The sequence below is a fragment of the Beta vulgaris genome, chromosome 3, assembly GCF_026745355.1.
Source record: "Beta vulgaris subsp. vulgaris cultivar EL10 chromosome 3, EL10.2, whole genome shotgun sequence".
NCBI classification, from domain to species: domain Eukaryota; kingdom Viridiplantae; phylum Streptophyta; class Magnoliopsida; order Caryophyllales; family Amaranthaceae; genus Beta; species Beta vulgaris.
The window spans coordinates 33,650,293-33,668,888 of NC_079204.1; the positions used below are offsets into that span (position 1 = coordinate 33,650,293).

Sequence of the window (18,596 nt, forward strand, 5' to 3'; positions counted from 1 at the left end):
GGTCTTGGTATTGTGCTAAAGTCGCCACAAGGGGGCAAGGTAGTACGAGCCATTTTTGAATTTAGAGCGACGAAACAATGAAGCTAAGTACGAAGCGCTCATAGCAGGAATGACGTTAGCACATGACATGGGAGCAAAAGGGTTAAAAGTCTTCAACGACTCATTGCTGATAGTTAGCCAAATTAAAGGCGAATTCACGGCAAAAGACACTAAAATGCGCATGTACTTAGAAATAGCTCAGCGTAAGAGTAAAGTGTTTAACCCGTTTGACATTTTGCAGATACCAAGGGACCTGAATATGCAGGCGGATGCGTTGGCCAATCTCGAATCCTCTTTAAGGGATATTTCGTTTACTTCTGTCCCTATAGTTCATCTAGAAAATCCCGCAGTCGCTAAGAATGTTGAAGACACCATCGCAGCAACGACTGAACAGCCTCAAGGCACCCAAAAGGTCGTTGGTAGTATCGGTAACATCGTGGCTACGAGCGACCCTGACGTGAGGAGGTAAGTGTCAGTTGGACAAGACCGCTTTATGATTATCTTGCTAACGACGTGCTTCCAGCAGGCAAGGTAGAGACGTGCAGGATTTGGTTCAAAGCGTCCTGGTACATGCTCATCCAAGGAGTACTATTCAAGGAATCTGCTGCAGGGCCCTATCCGCGTTGCTTGGAAAAAGATCGGTGGGAACAAGTCTTAGAGGACATGCATGAAGGGACATGTGGAAATCACTCAGGAGGGCTAGCTTGTCCAATAGAGCGTTGCCACTGGGATACTATTGGCCCTCAATGAAGAAAGACGCGTAAGGTATGTGGCTAAGTGCGATAGCTGTCAACGACACGCAGGTATGATGCATAAAACTTGCGAAATTTTACAACCTACTTTAACACCCTACATAGTTGGCAAGTTACCTCTAGCCCCAGACCATAAGGTCTTTTTGTTGGCACTAATCGATTACTTTTCTAAGTGGATAGAAGCAGGTTCTTTCAAACAGCAACGATCGAATAACCTCAAGGCACCCAAAAGGTCGTTGGTAGTATCGGTAACATCGTGGCTACGAGCGACCCCGATATTGAGGATGTAAGTGCCAGTTGGACAAAACCGTTTTATGATTATCTTGCTAACGACGTGCTTCCAGCAGACAAGTTCGAGGCGCGTAGGATTTGGTTCAAAGCGTCCTGGTACGTGCGCATCCAAGAAGTACTATTCAAGAAATCTGCTGCAGGGCCCTATCTGCATTGCTTGGAAAAAGATCGGTGGGAACAAGTCTTAGAGGACATGCATGAAGGGACATGTGGAAATCACTCAGGACGGCGTAGCTTATCCAATAGAGCGTTGCGCATGGGATACTATTGGCCCTCAATGAAGAAAGACGCGATAAGGTATGTGGCTAAGTGCGATAGCTGTCAACGACACGCAGGTATGATGCATAAACCTTGCGAAATTTTGCACCCTACTTTAACACCCTACATAGTTGGCAAGTTACCTCCAGCCCCAGACCAGAAGGGCTTTATGTTGGCACTAATCGATTACTTTTCTAAGTGGATAGAAGCAGGTTCTTTCCAACAGCAACGACCGAACAACCTCAAGGCACCCAAAAGGTCGTTGGTAGTATCGGTAACATCGTGGCTACGAGCGACCCCGATGTTGAGGATGTAAGTGTCAGTTGGACAAAACCGCTTTATGATTATCTTGCTAACGACGTGCTTCCAGCAGACAAGGTAGAGGTGCGCAGGATTTGATTCAAAGCGTCCTGGTACGTGCGCATCCAAGGTGTACTATTCAAGAAATCTGCTGCAGGGCCCTATCTGCGTTGTTTGGAAAAAGATCAGTGGGAACAAGTCTTAGAGGACATGCATGAAGGGACATGTGGAAATCACTCAGGAGGCGTAGCTTGTCCAATAGAGCGTTGCGCATGGGATACTATTGGCCCTCAATGAAGAAAGACGCGATAAGGTATGTGGCTAAGTGCGATAGCTGTCAACGACACGCAGGTATGACGCATAAACCTTGCGAAATTTTGCACCCTACTTTAACACCCCACATAGTTGGCAAGTTACCTCCAGCCCCAGGCCAGGAGGTCTTTATGTTGGCACTAACCGATTACTTTTCTAAGTGGATAGAAGCAGGTTCTTTCCAACAGGTACGTGACAAGGAAGTAATTTTATATATATATACGAACATTATCTGCAGGTTTGGTGTCCCGTCCGAAATAATATGCGACAATGGGTCGCAATTTATTAGCAACGAGACAAGACGTTTATGTGACGAGTGGAACATAACATTGTTAACGTCAACGCCAAGATACCGCAAGCCAAGGACAAGCAAAGTCTAGTAATAAGACGATCATTGTCACGTTGAAGAAACGAGTTACAGCCAAGAAGGGTTAATGGGCGGAGGTGTTGCCTTCCATCTTATGGGCTAATCGCACGACACCACGCACTGCGAGTGGACAAACACTGTTCTCACCAGTATATGGGTGTGAAGATGTCCTGCCTTCTGAAGTGAACGTCCCGACTGCGAGATGTGGTCTAGCGACGGAGCGATAGAACTGTGATGAGCTCGTGAACGACTTGGACACCATTGAAGAGTTGCGCGACGCAGCATTGGTACGCATGGCGGCTCAGCAGCAAATAGTCGCAAGGAGTTTCAACAAAAACGTCCAAGCTAGGTCCTTCGTTGAAGGTGATTGGGTCCTAAGAAAAGTATTTCAAAACACACAAGAGCTAACGCTGGTAAGCTAGGGCCTAATGGGAAGGACCATACCAAATTAGTAAGGTAGTAGGCAATGGAGCCTACCAATTGGTCTGACGCGACGGAAGCTCCGTGCCACGTAGTTGGAACGCTACGCACCTCAAACGATAAGTGATGTATTTTGTTTTCCCATCATTGTGTAAGAAGTATATGATATATATTGCTATTGTATCTGCGTCGCTAATTTTTAGCGACCTTAGTGTTCTCTCACTGTGTGTTGTTGACTTTCAGGGAAGTTACTCCCATAACGTCGCGACGACCTTTACAAGGCGACAAGTAGACTTGAATCCTACTCTATACTAAAACGAGAGATCGTGGTCCTCACTATTTAAAGTCTTTTGGTCTTTCTCTACCCCAGCTAACGTCACAGCAGGGGCACAGTCATTTCAAAGTCACAACTGCTTGCGACATTTCATCCATTTTTCTAACAAACGCACGTAAGTATTTATATATTTCCTATGTGTATTCTAAGTTAAGTCCAAATGTTACGTCTGAACAACCAAAGATGGCTTACTAAGCGCCTGGCTATCATCTAAAAACGTTAGAATAACGACTGTGACACATGCATAAGACACAAAGTGAAAACATAAGATTAACTTTGCTAAGGTTCAAAAGCACAGTCATCAAAGTAATGGTCACCCCCATGGGCGACCCAAAAGTTCAAACGTTAAAAGTTATGATCACCCCCGTAGGTGACCCAAAAAGTAAAAACAAATAGTCACTCCCTTAAGTGACCCAAAACAAAGTTTGATTAAAGTTCAAGAAACAAAGGACATAATTTAGAATGACTAAAAGCTAAGCGTCAGGGACCTCGTCAACTTCCTTCTCCGTTGACGCTACAGCTGGTAGAGTAATGGCTGGGCTTCCTTTTCAGTCTCAGGGTCAGGTGGCACATCCGACGCAATGAATCCGGTGCAAGACGGGGTGTTCTCATCCACCTTTGATGAAGAGTCTGTTATCGCAGCCAAGTCTTCTTCGTCCATCAGATCCTTCATCGAACCCATATACTTAAGATACATGTCGATATCCTTCTGTGGCGTCCACGACGCCGTCTTTTTCATCAGGAACTGGTACATCAGCTTAGCCCTGACCCTGGTCGTCACTTCGGCCTCAAGAAGGTCCAGCTCATTCTTCTGTGCGTCAACACTCGCTTGGAGAGTCTCGATCTCCCGACGCGAGGATTCTTCCAACTTGGTCGCTTTCTTCCTAATTTCCTCCAGCTCTTCTCCATTTTTCTTTGGGTTACCTCCATAGTCCTCCATAGATTTCTTGTAAGACTCCGCTTCAGTGCCTTTGGACTTCGCGTCCGATTCAGCCTTCTCCATCCTTTGCTTCATGGTCAAGTGACCCTTCAGCAAGGATGAGATCTCCCTCTTTGCCATAAGCAGATGTTGAGAGGACTGCATAAATAGAAGAGAATGTGTGTCATTTGGCAGCCATAAGTCATTGTTATAATAGCGTAGTGACTCAAAGTAAGGTTAAGTGTCTATACCTGAAACAGAAGCTCTAGTTTATCTGACATCATGTGAGGAATAGTGTGCTCCTTGATTCTTTCCAGAGCCCTAGGAAAAAGGAACCTATCAGCCTCAGGCCATATGGACCTCTCCAACGACATAAAAAGTCTTTATGGGCGGTCACAGTGTATGAAGGCCCGCTCTTGTCTGGAGGGGCCAGGAAGTCAGTTTTGCGCGCCTTAGACGCAACATCTTGCTCATCGTCCAAGTGGACGACGACCGCGGCGTCCTTCTTTGTCGACGACGTCGACAAGGACACAACGTCAGCAGAGGATTCCCTCTTGCGTTTACGCAGCATTTCAGCCAATGCTTGGCTGTCCAGACTCCCCCTAGGGGGCGATTGTGATGAACCTGTCCAGTAGCGTTTAAGTCAGTAACGTGAAATTTTTTCTGGTAAAAATCCTACCTAAAAAAAAGGAGTAGATAAACTAACCAGATGCCATAGATGAACAACTGTCTTGAGAAGCAAATAGAATTCTTCTGAACTGCCTGTCTTTTTCAGTTACTTTCAAAAATTTGTCACAATGACTCTGAGACTCGTCGTGATACGACAGTAGTTTCGGGTTAAGACCTGTAATAGAAACGATGTAAGAGTAGTGTTAACGACGCGACACGAATGTAAAAAAGACTGAAAATAAACACACGTTCAATATTCCAGCCACTAACCAGAGACATCCCAGCTTCCCCTAGCGACGACCTCTTCACAAACACAAATCTGTTTTTCCAACCTCTGTCATTCGACTGAACTCCCCCAACCAGAGGTTCTAACCTCGCTTTTGCATGTAGGGCTATTCTATTTTTTTTATCTTGACCCTAATTTCATAATACAACAGTAGGTCGTGAAGGGTGAAGGCTTCTTCCCATGACGTCGTCACCCTGTCGATGACGCTCAGAATCCGCCAGACTTGGGGCATAATCTACTCGGGACTGATCTGGTAAATTTGCATCAAGTCTCTTGCTAGGTGGGTGAAGGGAAGTCTCAGGCCTATTTTAAGGGTACTCATAGAGCACCACCCATTTGGGGGGAATGTTTCTGGTGGTTCATCAGATTCGGCATTCCTAATAACAGTACTTTAGGGCAAATTCCCTAAGTCTAAAAACCTTACCATGTCTTCTTCTGACATCGTTGACAGTTCGTCTTCATTCTCACTCCGCTGTTCCACGATTTTCTCTTTCCCTCTCGATTTTTATTGATTTTTTACGAATATCCTAATGCTACGTCTGCTAGGTGCCATAAGTGCAATTGGAGAAGAAAAGAAAACAGCGCGAATTAAAGAAATTAATGAACGGAAAGTATGAAATTACCTGGTATCAGTGATCGACTTTTCGGCGGATAGAATAATGGAAGTTATGGAAACTATCTTACTTAAGGAGAGAGAAAGATTTAGTGAAAATGAAATCTTTAACCGCCCACAATATTTATGTCTTGAAGAGTAATCATGACATTGAGCTAACGGTTAGAATTAAACGGCTATTTAAAAAGAAAACTACCTTTTTATTTTTTTGTGACCATTGGGTTGCCTAACATAATCGCCTAAATGGATTTTCCTTCCTCCCTTGTGTTTCTCCGAAGGATTTTCTGTATAATTGACGAGTGAGATTCTTTCTATGATTTTTGCTAAAATATCTTGGTAACTTAGAATGTATTTCATTTGATTTACTGATTTTTTAACAATTGTCTCATGGATTTTGTGTTACCCCGATTCAACAATTGGGGGCAAACTGTTATGGCTGAATTTTGCAGGATAACACTGACATGACAACATGATGACGCGATGACATGGTGACGTAGCAACTATGGTGTGAAGACGTGACAGAGAACATAAGGCTGGAGCTAGCAATTATGCAATAACGATTTTGCTAAATAAGGAAGGAGCATAATAAGGCATAAAATCAGCCGTCGGGTAGCGTAGATTGTGACGTTGAAGCATAAATGAGAAAGATCTCCCATGATCAAAGGACCGAAACTAATGTAATAATTGTAGAATTTATTAGATATTCGTTGGAAAAAGCCGAAGGGAAAAAGAGGCATACAAAAGAGAAGTAAGTATCATTAGTCAAGGACTACGCAACATTACTAGAATTAAGCTAAGGAGAAAGATATTTCTGTAACGATTGTCACTTGCTAAGAAAGATAGTCAACCATAGTAGATTGGTAGATCTCCATCCACCCGCGGTTTTTACCCATCTTTATTGGGTTTTCCGCGTCACCATTTTTGTGTGTTCATCCCCTTTGATCCCCATTGCATTCATTCATTGCATTATCTTACATATAATTTGGTTGAATATTCCCAAACTTTAATTTCGTCGTAAGAGATAAATTTTAGCATAAACACCTAGTATCATCATTTCTGCACTTCTCCCGACGTTTCAGGTAACTGGTAGTTATCTTATAATGCTATAAATTGCGATAGTTTTAGGAAGACGGTTTAGTTGTTAGGATTATGTTTAGGCTTATTATTTGTTACATAGTTAAATTTAGAAATTTGATGAAAATGTCGTGTAATAAGTGTGTGCCATGTGGTTTTTATATTGTGGAGAAATTGTTTTCGTTATGGTTCTTGTTACTGGTTTAGTTGAAATGTTAATCATGTTATTAGAGGTGTTGTTGTTAGTTTCCTATGATTGGTTATGTTTGAGGATATTGATGATTCTGATATTATATTTCTCCTATGTTTGTTCAACATATAAACTATGTTTATGTAATTTCTTATGATTAGATATGATGATAATTGATGTGGAGTGTTGGAATTCATGTCTTAATGTTGCTGGATTATAGTTGTAATCATGTTTAGCTTTCGTTTTATGATATATTTGGGTTTTATGGAGTTTCGGACAAACTGAAAGTATTCGTCCAGACACACCATGTGCACGAAGTTGCATCTGACACAATGTATGTGAGTTAATGAGATGCACAAGAGTTGCATCGAGCGCACACTAGGTCGTGGCAGACATGTAGGTCTCAACAGTTATTGTTCGTGTTTTGCATATTTTGTCATGTTTCTATTATCTTTTATGTCAATATTTTTGGGCAGATTGTTGTAGATTAATTTTGCTTGAAAAATGTTAAGTTTGCTTTTGAACATGAATTGGAGATGTTAGAGGATTATGTTTATGTTATGAAATGTTAGTATTGTTGTGAATATGTTGATTCATGTTTTCGTATGAGTTATGAGTAAGATTGTTTTTATGAGAACTTTTGGTTATTGTGATGATGTTTTGATGAGGATTATGAAAATGTTATGATTTTGGAACTTGAATTACTTGGTGTTTGTGATCCTAGTTTTTTGGTGAACTTTTTGTAAGGCCATTAGGCATCCTTATTGATTTTGATGGTGAATGAATTTGATTTGGACTTGTTATTACATTTATTTTCTATTTTGAGATGTAAGATATCGGGTGGGATAGACCTAGTCTCCGGTCAAGAACATGCCAACCACCTAGATTACCATCTAGGGTTAAACCTAGTTTAATTGTTGTTGTCCGAGAGGCCAAAAAATACTAAGTTGGGAACTATCCTGCATCAGGATTTTGGCCATTCTTAGACATAGACGGTAAGGAACGTAAGCCCATAGGCTATCTAGAGGTTGCAATCTGACAAATATTAGGAAGTGGGTTGCGATCCACTAGCGTTTTCTTCTTTTTCTCATAAACTTTCTTATGTTTTACTTTATTACATTAATATGGTGATTTATGAATATGTGAGTATGATGGTGTTTATTCTTTGTTATTGATAAAATTCATGATTAGAGGTGATGTTTTCATGTGAGTTAGTAGTGCAGAGTTTCTTGTGATTAAATGTTTAGTATGTTATGATGTTTTCTTAATGGTTAAAGCTTATTTCTAATGCTCTTGAAACTAGTTGTTCTAGGAGAACTGCTACACTAGAGGAAAAAAGGCCAAGGGTTGCGGCGAAAGGGTTGCGATTATCTGAAAACCACAGCCCTTTATAATAAAGGGTTGCAATTCTTAAGATAACTGCAACCTTTTTCGAATTTTTAAAATTGTTTCGGGAATTCATTCTTCAATTTCCCTCACTAACTAGCCCTTTTTCTCCTTCGCTCTCCCTTCGTCGTCTCCTCTTCTTCCCCATTCGGCTCCTTCATATTCTTCAATCTTATTATTCAATCATCATCATAATTTCTCCAATTTTCCCTCTATCCTAGGGTTTTCAGGTGAAGTATTTTGGATTCGTTTCTTCGCTATTTGTGTTCGTTTCTTCACAACTTGGGTTTAATTTGTTTCTTCAACACCTTCCTTCTCCATCTGAAGCAGCATGTGAGAGCAGAGAAGCCATCGAAAATTGACGGATGCAGTGAAGCCTTCCTTCTCCTTTCGCCTTCTCCACCGCCTTTTGTTTCGCGATCTTCTATTCCCTTCCTTGCTTAAGTTCGTCCTTCATTTCCTCTTTTTTGTATAATATTAACTAATTATGATCAATGGTTGCAAAATTCACTATTTGATTTTATCATTATTTGTTTCCAATTCAATTGATTGAATTTAATTTTGTGTGATTGAGTTTGAGTTATGTTTAAATTTTGCGTCGATTTATGAATTGATATTGATCTTTGTGTTTAATTATTCCTAATTTTGGTGATTGATGATTCCAGGTCTTAATTTTTAGTTGAGCTTGTGTTATAGCATATTTCTTTGTAGAAAATTCTAAGGTTTAGGTGTCTAGTAATTGAGGATGATGCACTCCTGTAGAAAAGTATATCTTCATTAAGCAAGAACAAGTTTTATCTTTATCCTTTTTTTCTCAGTCTTGGTTTATCCCACAAAGGTATTGCACTCCCTACTATAAGGTCAAGAAAAGAAAAAAAAGGGGTGGGCAAAAGGAAAAACTATATCTTAATTGACATAGTTCATCCGTTTTTTAATATTCTATTTTTGGAAATTTTCTATTACTTGCAACGTTTATATTTTTGGCAATATATTTTTTTATCTCTCTCTTATCACATGGGGGTTCTTTTCTTATCGTGGCCTAGGGTTTAGACATGAATTCTCATATTTAAAGAAAATGATTTGGTCTAAAACAATCTAGCTATTTTAATTGGATTGTTTGTGTTGTCTACTGATCGTTAATATGACATATTTGATTTATGTATCTTTGAGGGACCCTAACTATGAAGAGAAGAGGAGAGATTGGCTACATATTGACTTGTAATGTGTCTAAGTATGAGAAAAGGTATGTGTTATTCTTAGTCTTTTTTTGTGCTGCTTTTTTTCGAGTTATGTTTTAGAAATTAGAACCCTTCTACCCCAAAGTTGATTGTTCGAGGATGCCCTTATTTATTCCCCTTTCCCCCTTAGTTGAAGATCATTGTTCGAGTAATTAGTATGGGCCCTGTAGCCCCCCGTGCGATCATGGTGATGAGTTTGTTTAATTATGTTTGGTTGTTATGGCTTGCTTCACGGTAAAAGTTGGTGCATTTAGTTAGTTAATGATTTTTGACAATCTGACCCAGGTACCCGAGATCCTTGAACATTTAAGTTGTTGCATAGTACAATGCCTCGAAAAACAAATATAGTTTGTAATTTTTTTCTAAATTATCTTGAAAAAGATAAGTCATGGTAAACATATTATACTAGTTGATGCCCGTGCATTGCACGAGTTCTTGTTTATATTATTTTTTTGCAAATTTTTTGTTAACATTTTTTATTTTCAATTGCTGTAAACTTAGATTTTTCAACACTATTTTATTTATATACTTCCTCTGCTCTTTTTCTATTGCAATAATCGCCACTTTGGGTAGTTTTATCTATTTGGACCACACTTTTAGTAAAAAACAACTATAATTGACAATATTGCCTTTACTTTATGTTAAGAAAATCATCATTAATTACTCATCAAATTTCCTCATAAAGTTGTGTTTACTTTATTAAGGATTTACTTATCCCCTACACTTGTAAATTAGAGGTGTATGGGAGCTGACTACGTTTCATACCGGTCTAGCTGGACCGATAGGTATTGTTGTGGTCACACACGCCTACTACAAATTCGGCGACTTCGTCATGCCGGTTCAATTAAGATGCCTAGCCGGCATCCCTCTCTGGGCCTTTTACCAAAGGCTTGGGCCTGATCCAACTTCCATCTACCATTGCCTACGGGCCTAAAAGATAGAAGTTCAGCATAGGATAAGAGATATCCCAAAGGGATATCTTGAGGAATATTCCAATAGCAACAGAATCTACTTGGATACGGGCCTCGACGGGCTCCTTGATCTGAGTCATGAGGTACGTTGACTTACCAAATCATACTCCACTTCAGAGCTACCGGTTTTACCCATTACTGACTTAGGCATCAGAGGGGCGTTCCTCGGATCAACCCCCGAGGCTAGTATACTTGTTCTCTCTTGCAGGATTTGGAACCGGCTTAATTTACAAAGGACTTACCGGTTCATACCCTAAAACTTGTCCCATACCGGAACAATTGACGCTAGAAGGAAGGGCGAACAATACCTTGTAGTCTAAGCCATCTCTTGCAAACAAAACAACCCTCATGGATCCTAATCAGCACTTTGGGATGCCGAAAACTGATGAAAACAATGTTCCTATTGAGAAAACTCCACCAGGATTCTCAACTCCGTTGCCGACCGTAGCACAAACTCGGCCACCTACTGACAAAGGGAGAAAGACTCCTGAAACTCCTCAAGAGAGTATTTTGCATACTCTCTAGCATATGTTCACCCTAGAACAGCTCAGGAGTGCTGCAGAAGTCTTCCAAGCCATGGCAAGCCACACCCCACCGTCCGGTCCACCCGTCAAGCGACCTCTGAGCATAGCCCACGGCCTGGTGAGAAAACTTAGTTCACTGGGGACAGGCCGCCAGGGAGACAGAGGCCGGAATGACCAGGATCAGGTGGCCAACTCCAAGACCCTCGCGGAGCAGGTAGGGGAAGAGGAAGAAGATGAAGCTCTGGAAACAGAAGTCCAGCAGCAATCTTCCCACCCTAGAAAGGTAAGTGAATACAGGCGGCGAACGCCGATATCCTTGCGGAACTCACTCTTCTCCACTGCTATACTGTAAAGAGCCCATGGAGAAGATCAAAATGCCGACATGTAAGTATGACGGCAAGACTGATCCGGAGGATCATATATCGGCTTCTGAGGGGCACATGCTGCTGTATACCGACACTGACTCCGTGTGGTGTAAGGTGTTCCCCTCTACACTAGTTGGGCTAGGCCAAACCTGGTTCAAGAGCATACTACCGGCAACAGTCTTTGATTTCCGCCAGCTCATGTCCATGTTTGTCACACACTTTGTTAGTAACAAGCGCAGGGAGAAAACTACCGGCGAGCTGATGTCGGTTAAGCAGGGGGAGACATAAAGCTTGAGCGATTACGTAGGACGTTTCAACGCAGAAGCCGTCACCATCCCAACTCTGCAGCAAGAAGTTGCCGTTCTAGCCCTCATGACGGGTTTAAAGGAAGGAACTACCTTCAGAATCTATTTAGGTTGCAAAAAGCTGACAAGCCTAACAGAGGTCTTAGGCAAGGAAAATGACTTCATCCGAGGGGAAGAGTTTGACAAGGCGTCAAATGCTAAAAGGCCGGCAGCAGATGAAAAAGATAAGGAAAAAGATCGCAAAGACGATAAGTATCGGAAGGATAAGAAACCGGACACCTCCAACCGAAGGGAGGAAAGTAACTCAGTGAAGAAGGGCCACGAAGGTAGACCCGACGTATACCACGATTACACTCCTCTCACAACACCCCGGGCCCATATATATGAATTGCACAAAGCGGATGATAAATGACGGAGGCCCAGGAAGATGTATTACAAGGGTCGGGATAAATCAAAGTGGTGTGAGTTTCACAGGGACTACGGTCACATAACAGAAGACTTTAAAGACCTCAAGCACGGGATGGAAGACCTCATCAAAAGAGGCTACTTCACCCAGTACCAAGTCAGGATCGACCCTAAGTCTCCATCTGGAGAGGAAGAAAACGGTAACAGGAGGTCAGTGAAAGACAGGATCAATGAAATTCCTGTCATATCTGGAGGGCCGACACGAGGTGGAAGTATACACGGTGCCAAAGCTAGGCTAAAAGAGGCGAGGCACCAAGTGAACTACCACAACACGGGGAAATGCCCGGCACCACCAGCCATGACATCCGTAGCTTTTACGTCAGAGGACGCTAAGGGAACTGTCTACCCCCATGATGATCCCTTGGTAGTATCTCTGCAGATATCAACTGCAATGGTGCATCGCGTGCTGCTGGATGGTGGAAGCTCCGCCAACATCCTATACAAGGAGATATTCGAGAAAATGGGCTTCGACTTGTCATCTCTGCAGATTTCATGTCTGAAGCCGGTCTCATATCTTGTCATCGATTTCACAGGGGCATCTGTCGTCCCGGAAGGAACCATTAAGCTGGTAGTAAAACTGGGGGAGGGATCTCAATCTAGGGACCTGATAGTGGAATTCCTTGTTGTTGACGTCCCGGCAGCGTACAACGCCGTCATCGGACGACCTTTGATTCATGATGCCCAAGCTGTGGTATCTACCTATCATCTTATAATGGTATACACCTCAAATGACGGCAACTCGGAGAAAATCAGAGGGAGCCAAGAGTCGACAAGGGCTTGCTACCTGATCGCCCTCAGGCACTCTGATCATAAGCGTCCTGCTGACACACCACCATCATAGCGGAAGCGATGAAGGATGGAGAATAAGGCCAAGAAAGATCTGTCAATAGAGAATTTTGAGGGAAGGCCGGCAGATCAGCCGAGACCTAGCCCAGAAGGAGAAACGGAGGAGGTAAGCCTAGAGCTGGACAGGCCGGAAAGAACTGTGAAGATTGGAGCAGACTTGGCGGAAGAGGTTAAGATCAATCTAATCACCTTGCTGCGAGATCATGCCGACATCTTCGCATTCTCCGCAGACGAGATGGTTCCTTGCTGTTAGAAAACAAGAGCATTTATACAAACATAAACCCACCATGTGGCTTAGCAGTGCAAAAACCTAGGGCATAGAGGGCCGGATTACTGAATACATAGCTGGCATGAGGTAGCCAGAATTTAGGTACCGGAATCCTCTTGGCCCCCCTAGTAGCCGGTATTGAGGTTGCATCAAAAAAAGTTGAAAGCCTCACGCTCTCGGCGGGTCAGACCCCTGTCAGGAATGTGCTCCATCCGGGATCGCGGCCTAGACCACTGACGACGCGAGGGGAAGTCCTCACGGACCTGAACCCAAAAGAACCTCTCCCTCCAATGTTTGAGAGAAGTAGGCTTTGGGTACACTGCCAGTTTACCCGCCTTGGTTTATGGGGACATCCAACCTCCCTGACCTTCAGTCTCGTCAGACCGGGACCTCTTCTTCTTCCCTGCCCGTTTCCCTTTGGCTGAACCATCTTCCTTGATCCAGTGCAGTTTGTGGAAAAGGTTCAAGGTTTCCGGAAAGCCTTTGTAGCGGACCAGCCAGGCATATGCCATCAAATTCCGCCATCCCAAAGGCGTTAGTTGGGCCAAGCAAATGTTCCAGGCCCGGAAGACTTTTAAAAAGAATGGGTCTAGGGGAAACCGGAGTCCAAAGTCCAACATGTGCGCATATATAGCGACAAGGCCGACAGGGCAGGCAGTCACACGGCTTCCGGAGGTCGGGAGCACTAGCTTATACTCGTCGGGGAAGGCAAAGTACTCTGGTCCCTTAATAAGAAATTTATTCTCACGGCAGATAGCTACCCAGTCTCCATCTACCTGCACGAATATCGCGTTGCCGGCTTCGCTAGGCAGCATGTATAGCTCAGCCAGGCCCTCCTCATTTGACTCCTCGGGAATAACCTCTGGAGGATTCTCTCGGCCCTCATCATCGAAGGCCTCAATAGTGGTCGACTCGTCATCGGACTCTTCCAAAGCCCGGACCACGCTGTCAACTTCGTCCGAATCTACGAACGAGACCGCCACCTCCTTTGGTACCGGTCTGGCCGAGGTCTCTCCTATCTCCATTATTCTTATCGGTTTAGGGGAAGGAGGCCCGTTGTTGGGAAACAGTTATGTGGAATGTTCGGCGAGTCCACGGATGGTTCCGTATTGGCCGTAAATCGGCACTCCTAATGCTTGGATAAGATTCACTAGTGCTCCTAAGGGGGAAGCACGCAAAGGGGATTCACTATCTAGCCTACCGGATGTGCTACATTCATGGTGGCTTTTACATCTATGTTCCCTTGATATGTCCATTACCGGTGAGTCAATAAGTTCAATGGAGTTTGAGGTATCGTTATCATAATTTATGTCACTATCGGTCATGACATAAGTACTTTTAGAGATATTTTCAGACTCTGAGTCGGAAGACATAATAAAACAGATGGTATGAAAGACAACGAAAAGATTCTGAGGAAATACTTGGAAGAAAAAGTGGAAGAAGGAATGAGCCGGTATCCGAGAGTACGTGAAAGCCGGAAGGAAAGAATTTGATTAGAACCGTCAAGAAATGCAAAGGATCAGCTAGGAGAGAGAAAGTCTGTTATGAATATCAGAGCCAATGCGATATTGTGAGAAGTGAAGAACGCAGGTCGCTCAAAGCCTATTTATAGAAGAAATCACGGTTGGGATTAGGCGACTCTTCATCTTCCCGTCCTGATCACGCCATGTGGTATTGAATGGTACCCAGCTGTGAAGCAACTTCTCTTAATGAGCTATGACAGTAGGCGCGGATATCGAGGCGATGATTAAAATTTTCTGACAATGCTTCATGTTCCCACTACAGTTCAAGTCAGCTCTACCCATGTCAGTTTGAAACCTACTAAGCAGGTTACGTCTATGCTAGATATACCGGCTTGGGGGTTAGTTGTTTGGGGGTTGACTACGTTCCATACTGGTCTAGCTGGACCGATACGTATTGCTATGGTCACACACGCCTACTACAGAACCGGCGACTTCGTCATGCCGGTTCAAATAAGATGCCAAGTCGGCATCCCTCTCCGGGCCTTTTACCAAAGGCTTGAGCCTGATCCACTTCCATCTACCATTGCCTACGGGCCTAAAAGATAGAAGTTCAGCATAGGATAAGAGACTATCCTAAAGGGATATCCGGAGGAATATTCCAATAATAACATAATCCTACTTGGATACAGGCCTCGACGGGCTCCTTATAAATACTCCCCTAATCTGAGTCATGAGGTAAGTTGACTTACCCAATCATACTCCACTTGAGAGCTACCGGTTTTACCCATTACTGACTTAGGCATCAGAGGGGCGTTCCTCGGATCAACCCCCGAGGCTAATTTATGTGTTCTCTCTTGCAGGAATTGGAACCAGCTTAATTGACTGAGGACTTACCGGTTCGTACCCTAAAACTTGTCCCATACCGGAACAAAAGGGGTACCTCTATGCTAAACTACCCATTTTTTAATTTTCTTAAAAACCATGTCCAAACCCATTTTTGCATAGAAAAAGAACGAATAAAGTATTTGCATCATACTCTTATTTCTAGATTTTTTTATTACGATATATAAATTTTTTATTTTTTAATATTAAACTAAATATTGTAGCTAAGTCTATTATTAAATAATATCTCGATAATTGGTATGTCTAACATAGTTAACACAATTTTAACATGAACAACACCCCAATGATACTTGAAGAAAGTAGAGGGTACTTATTTAATAGATGCATGTCAAAAAAAAAAAATATAGAAAACATGACTGTCAGTGTCAGCCACAACTTCAACTTTAAATTGCACATAAATACTAATTTATATAGAACGAAAGATGGGAAAGTTTAAAGATGAATTTCAAAACACAAGTTTGTTATTTACTTAATTTTTTGTTCCGGATCCGGGTTGGGTTTATTTTTATTTTTTTTAATTTTTATTTTTGTTCCATTTTCTTATTTTTTGTTTGTAATTTTAGAGTTAAACTTTAATTTAGTTCCGGATCTGTTAATTTCCGTCGCTTTCGTTTTTGCTATTTAGGGTTTTGTATTTTTAATTAGGGTTTCGTTTGTTTTATTTGCATTTGTTTGCCTGATTTTTTTGTTCATTTTTTATTTCGTCCGTTGTAAAGCTGTATAAGTTTGGATAAAAATTAAAATTGCGCTGTTCTCGTGGATTAAGTTTGTTGTTTAGGCTAAAGAATTTTTATTGATTCATTTTTGTTCAACTTTGTTTTGATGAATTTATGTAATTTCAGAAGGGCAACTTCTTCATCTGGCCATATCTTGTGGAGTTACAATTTCAAGATGGAAAGTCGTTAGTTGGTAGGACATTTTTTTGTTTTTTTGGCAGCAGTAGGACATTTAATCTTTCCCATACTTCAATGCTGCAATGTGACTACTACAGTAGTTTCTGCCATGTTCTTATGATTTCTGACCGTCTTCTTTTGTTTTATTTATGCTTTTTATACTGTGTGATAAAAAAAAATGTCAAAAATTTTTTTTTTTTTTTGGTAGGAAGGGATGCGCTTTTACCTAAAAAGCGCAGCCCTTCAAGCTTAGAAGGGATGCGCTTTTTAGGTTAAACCGCAGCCCTTCGTTGTGAAGGGTTGCGTTTGAAAAGCGCAGCCCTACCTAAAAAGTGAAGGGCTGCTATTAAAAGGGTTATTGTCAAAAAGCGCAGCCCTAAGGGCCTTTTTTAGTGATATAATACGTTATTTTTCATCCAAATAAATAAATTCTCATAAGTTGTAAAACTATATTGTATATGAAAATTATTTTCGGAACATATTTCGAGCACTCTCTAATGGTAAAAAAAAACTTATAATATTGTGAATATGGAACAAAAGTTATATTCCATTTACATAGTATAATAATTTAGGTTGTTTATCTAAAATCATAATTAATTAACATAGTATAATAAGTTATATTCCATTTACATAGTATAATAATTAACCTTAAAATATTAAAAAATACAATTAATTATTAAGAATAATTAATTGTGCCTTGAAAATTGGCTTGGATAGACTTTATATTTTCGAAATAGTTTTGGGCTTAGCTCGTTCGATTGCTCTTCCATTGGCCTGGACTAACTAGAACTTGGTATGTTTCATCATTAGGTACTATATTGAGAGACATAATTTTGTGATTACACCAACAATTTGGGGGGTTCGATCGAAACAAAACTTGTTAGTACATCTTCCCTCTCTGTAGAGGTCCCTGGTGGAGCTCCATATTTGTCCAGTCCTAGCTACAATCATCTTGTGCGGTTAATATTCGTTTTCAAAAATCAGATTATAGTTGATTTATTGATCTTAAATAAGTTTTTGGAATCGTGCATAATGGACAGGAGTTTTTATTTCTTTATTAATATCTATACTTAACATCCCATATTACACACAACATAAAATCATAAAGTAAGATTGGTGAAGAAATATAATTACAAATGTAATTTCCAAATCAATTTGTATGTTTTTGAAGACTTTCTTTTAAACTACATTTGTTGTACTTGTACACACATCGTGTTCCTTATCAAACGAAAGGATCTTGAAACCTTTTTTTGCTTGTAACTTTGAAAACAGTAACATAAAATAGACCATGCCTGAAGCAGGTCTTGGGAGATACAAACCTACATGAGATAGAGATTGTCCTTGACTTCCATTTATATTCCTAGCAAAACAAACCATCAAAGGAAACTATCGTCTCTAAAATCTGACAGGAAATTTGGTGGAGTCAGACGGGGTTAGCGTCATTCTTGGGATAAATACTTTATCTCCGACATTACTTCCGGAAATAACAATAACTTCAATAAATTGATTGCCTAAATGATTGACAATTAACCTTGTGCCATTGCATAATCTTGATGTTTAATTAATATTCCTTAGAAGCATAATTGGTGTACTAACCTTTAATCGTATGATATGATTCGGGAGCCATGAACATCTTATTGTATTCAAGAATATAGTGGAGTAAGGCTCCGTTCTTTTGAACTGAATTGAACTGAATATGTCTAAACTGAACTGAACTGAACTGAACAGAACTAAATTGAAGTGAAAGAAAACTATGAGAGAAAACTAACAAAACTGACCTGAATTTTCCTGAACTAAACTAAACTAAATCGAACTGAATTGAATTTCATTAATTCAGTCCAAAAGAACATAACCTAAATTTCATATACTCCAAAACTGTCTTTTTATTTGCTAATTGCATCTGAACTTTACACTTTTTCTTCGCATTAGTTAGTGCCAAAAAGGCTCTTTCTTGGTAGTATTTAACTTTCCAGATATGATCTTGTAGGTCTGGATATGTGCCATCAATAAATGCTGAAATTGCATCTTCCCCAAGATCTACAAGGATATCTTTTGCAGCCTCAATTACAGCTTTCCCTCATTACGACCCCCAGCTTTTCTGTCTCCTACGCTTAATATCCACTTTGAAAATTCTCGTAATTTAGC

The 18,596-nt window shown here is 41.1% G+C and overlaps 1 protein-coding gene across 1 annotated transcript; it reads left to right on the forward strand.

Moving 5' to 3' along the window:
* Positions 1–12,040: 12,040 nt before the first annotated feature.
* LOC125495609 (uncharacterized) lies at positions 12,041–12,919 on the forward strand. Its single transcript, XM_048640377.1, has one exon. The coding sequence runs from the start codon at positions 12,041–12,043 to the stop codon at positions 12,917–12,919; it is 879 nt and encodes a 292-aa protein (XP_048496334.1).
* Positions 12,920–18,596: the final 5,677 nt, after the last annotated feature.

Bases quoted from the DNA above. Each gene is read 5' to 3' on its own strand.
- LOC125495609 (XM_048640377.1), top strand. From the start codon at position 12,041: ATGTATTACAAGGGTCGGGATAAATCAAAGTGGTGTGAGTTTCACAGG.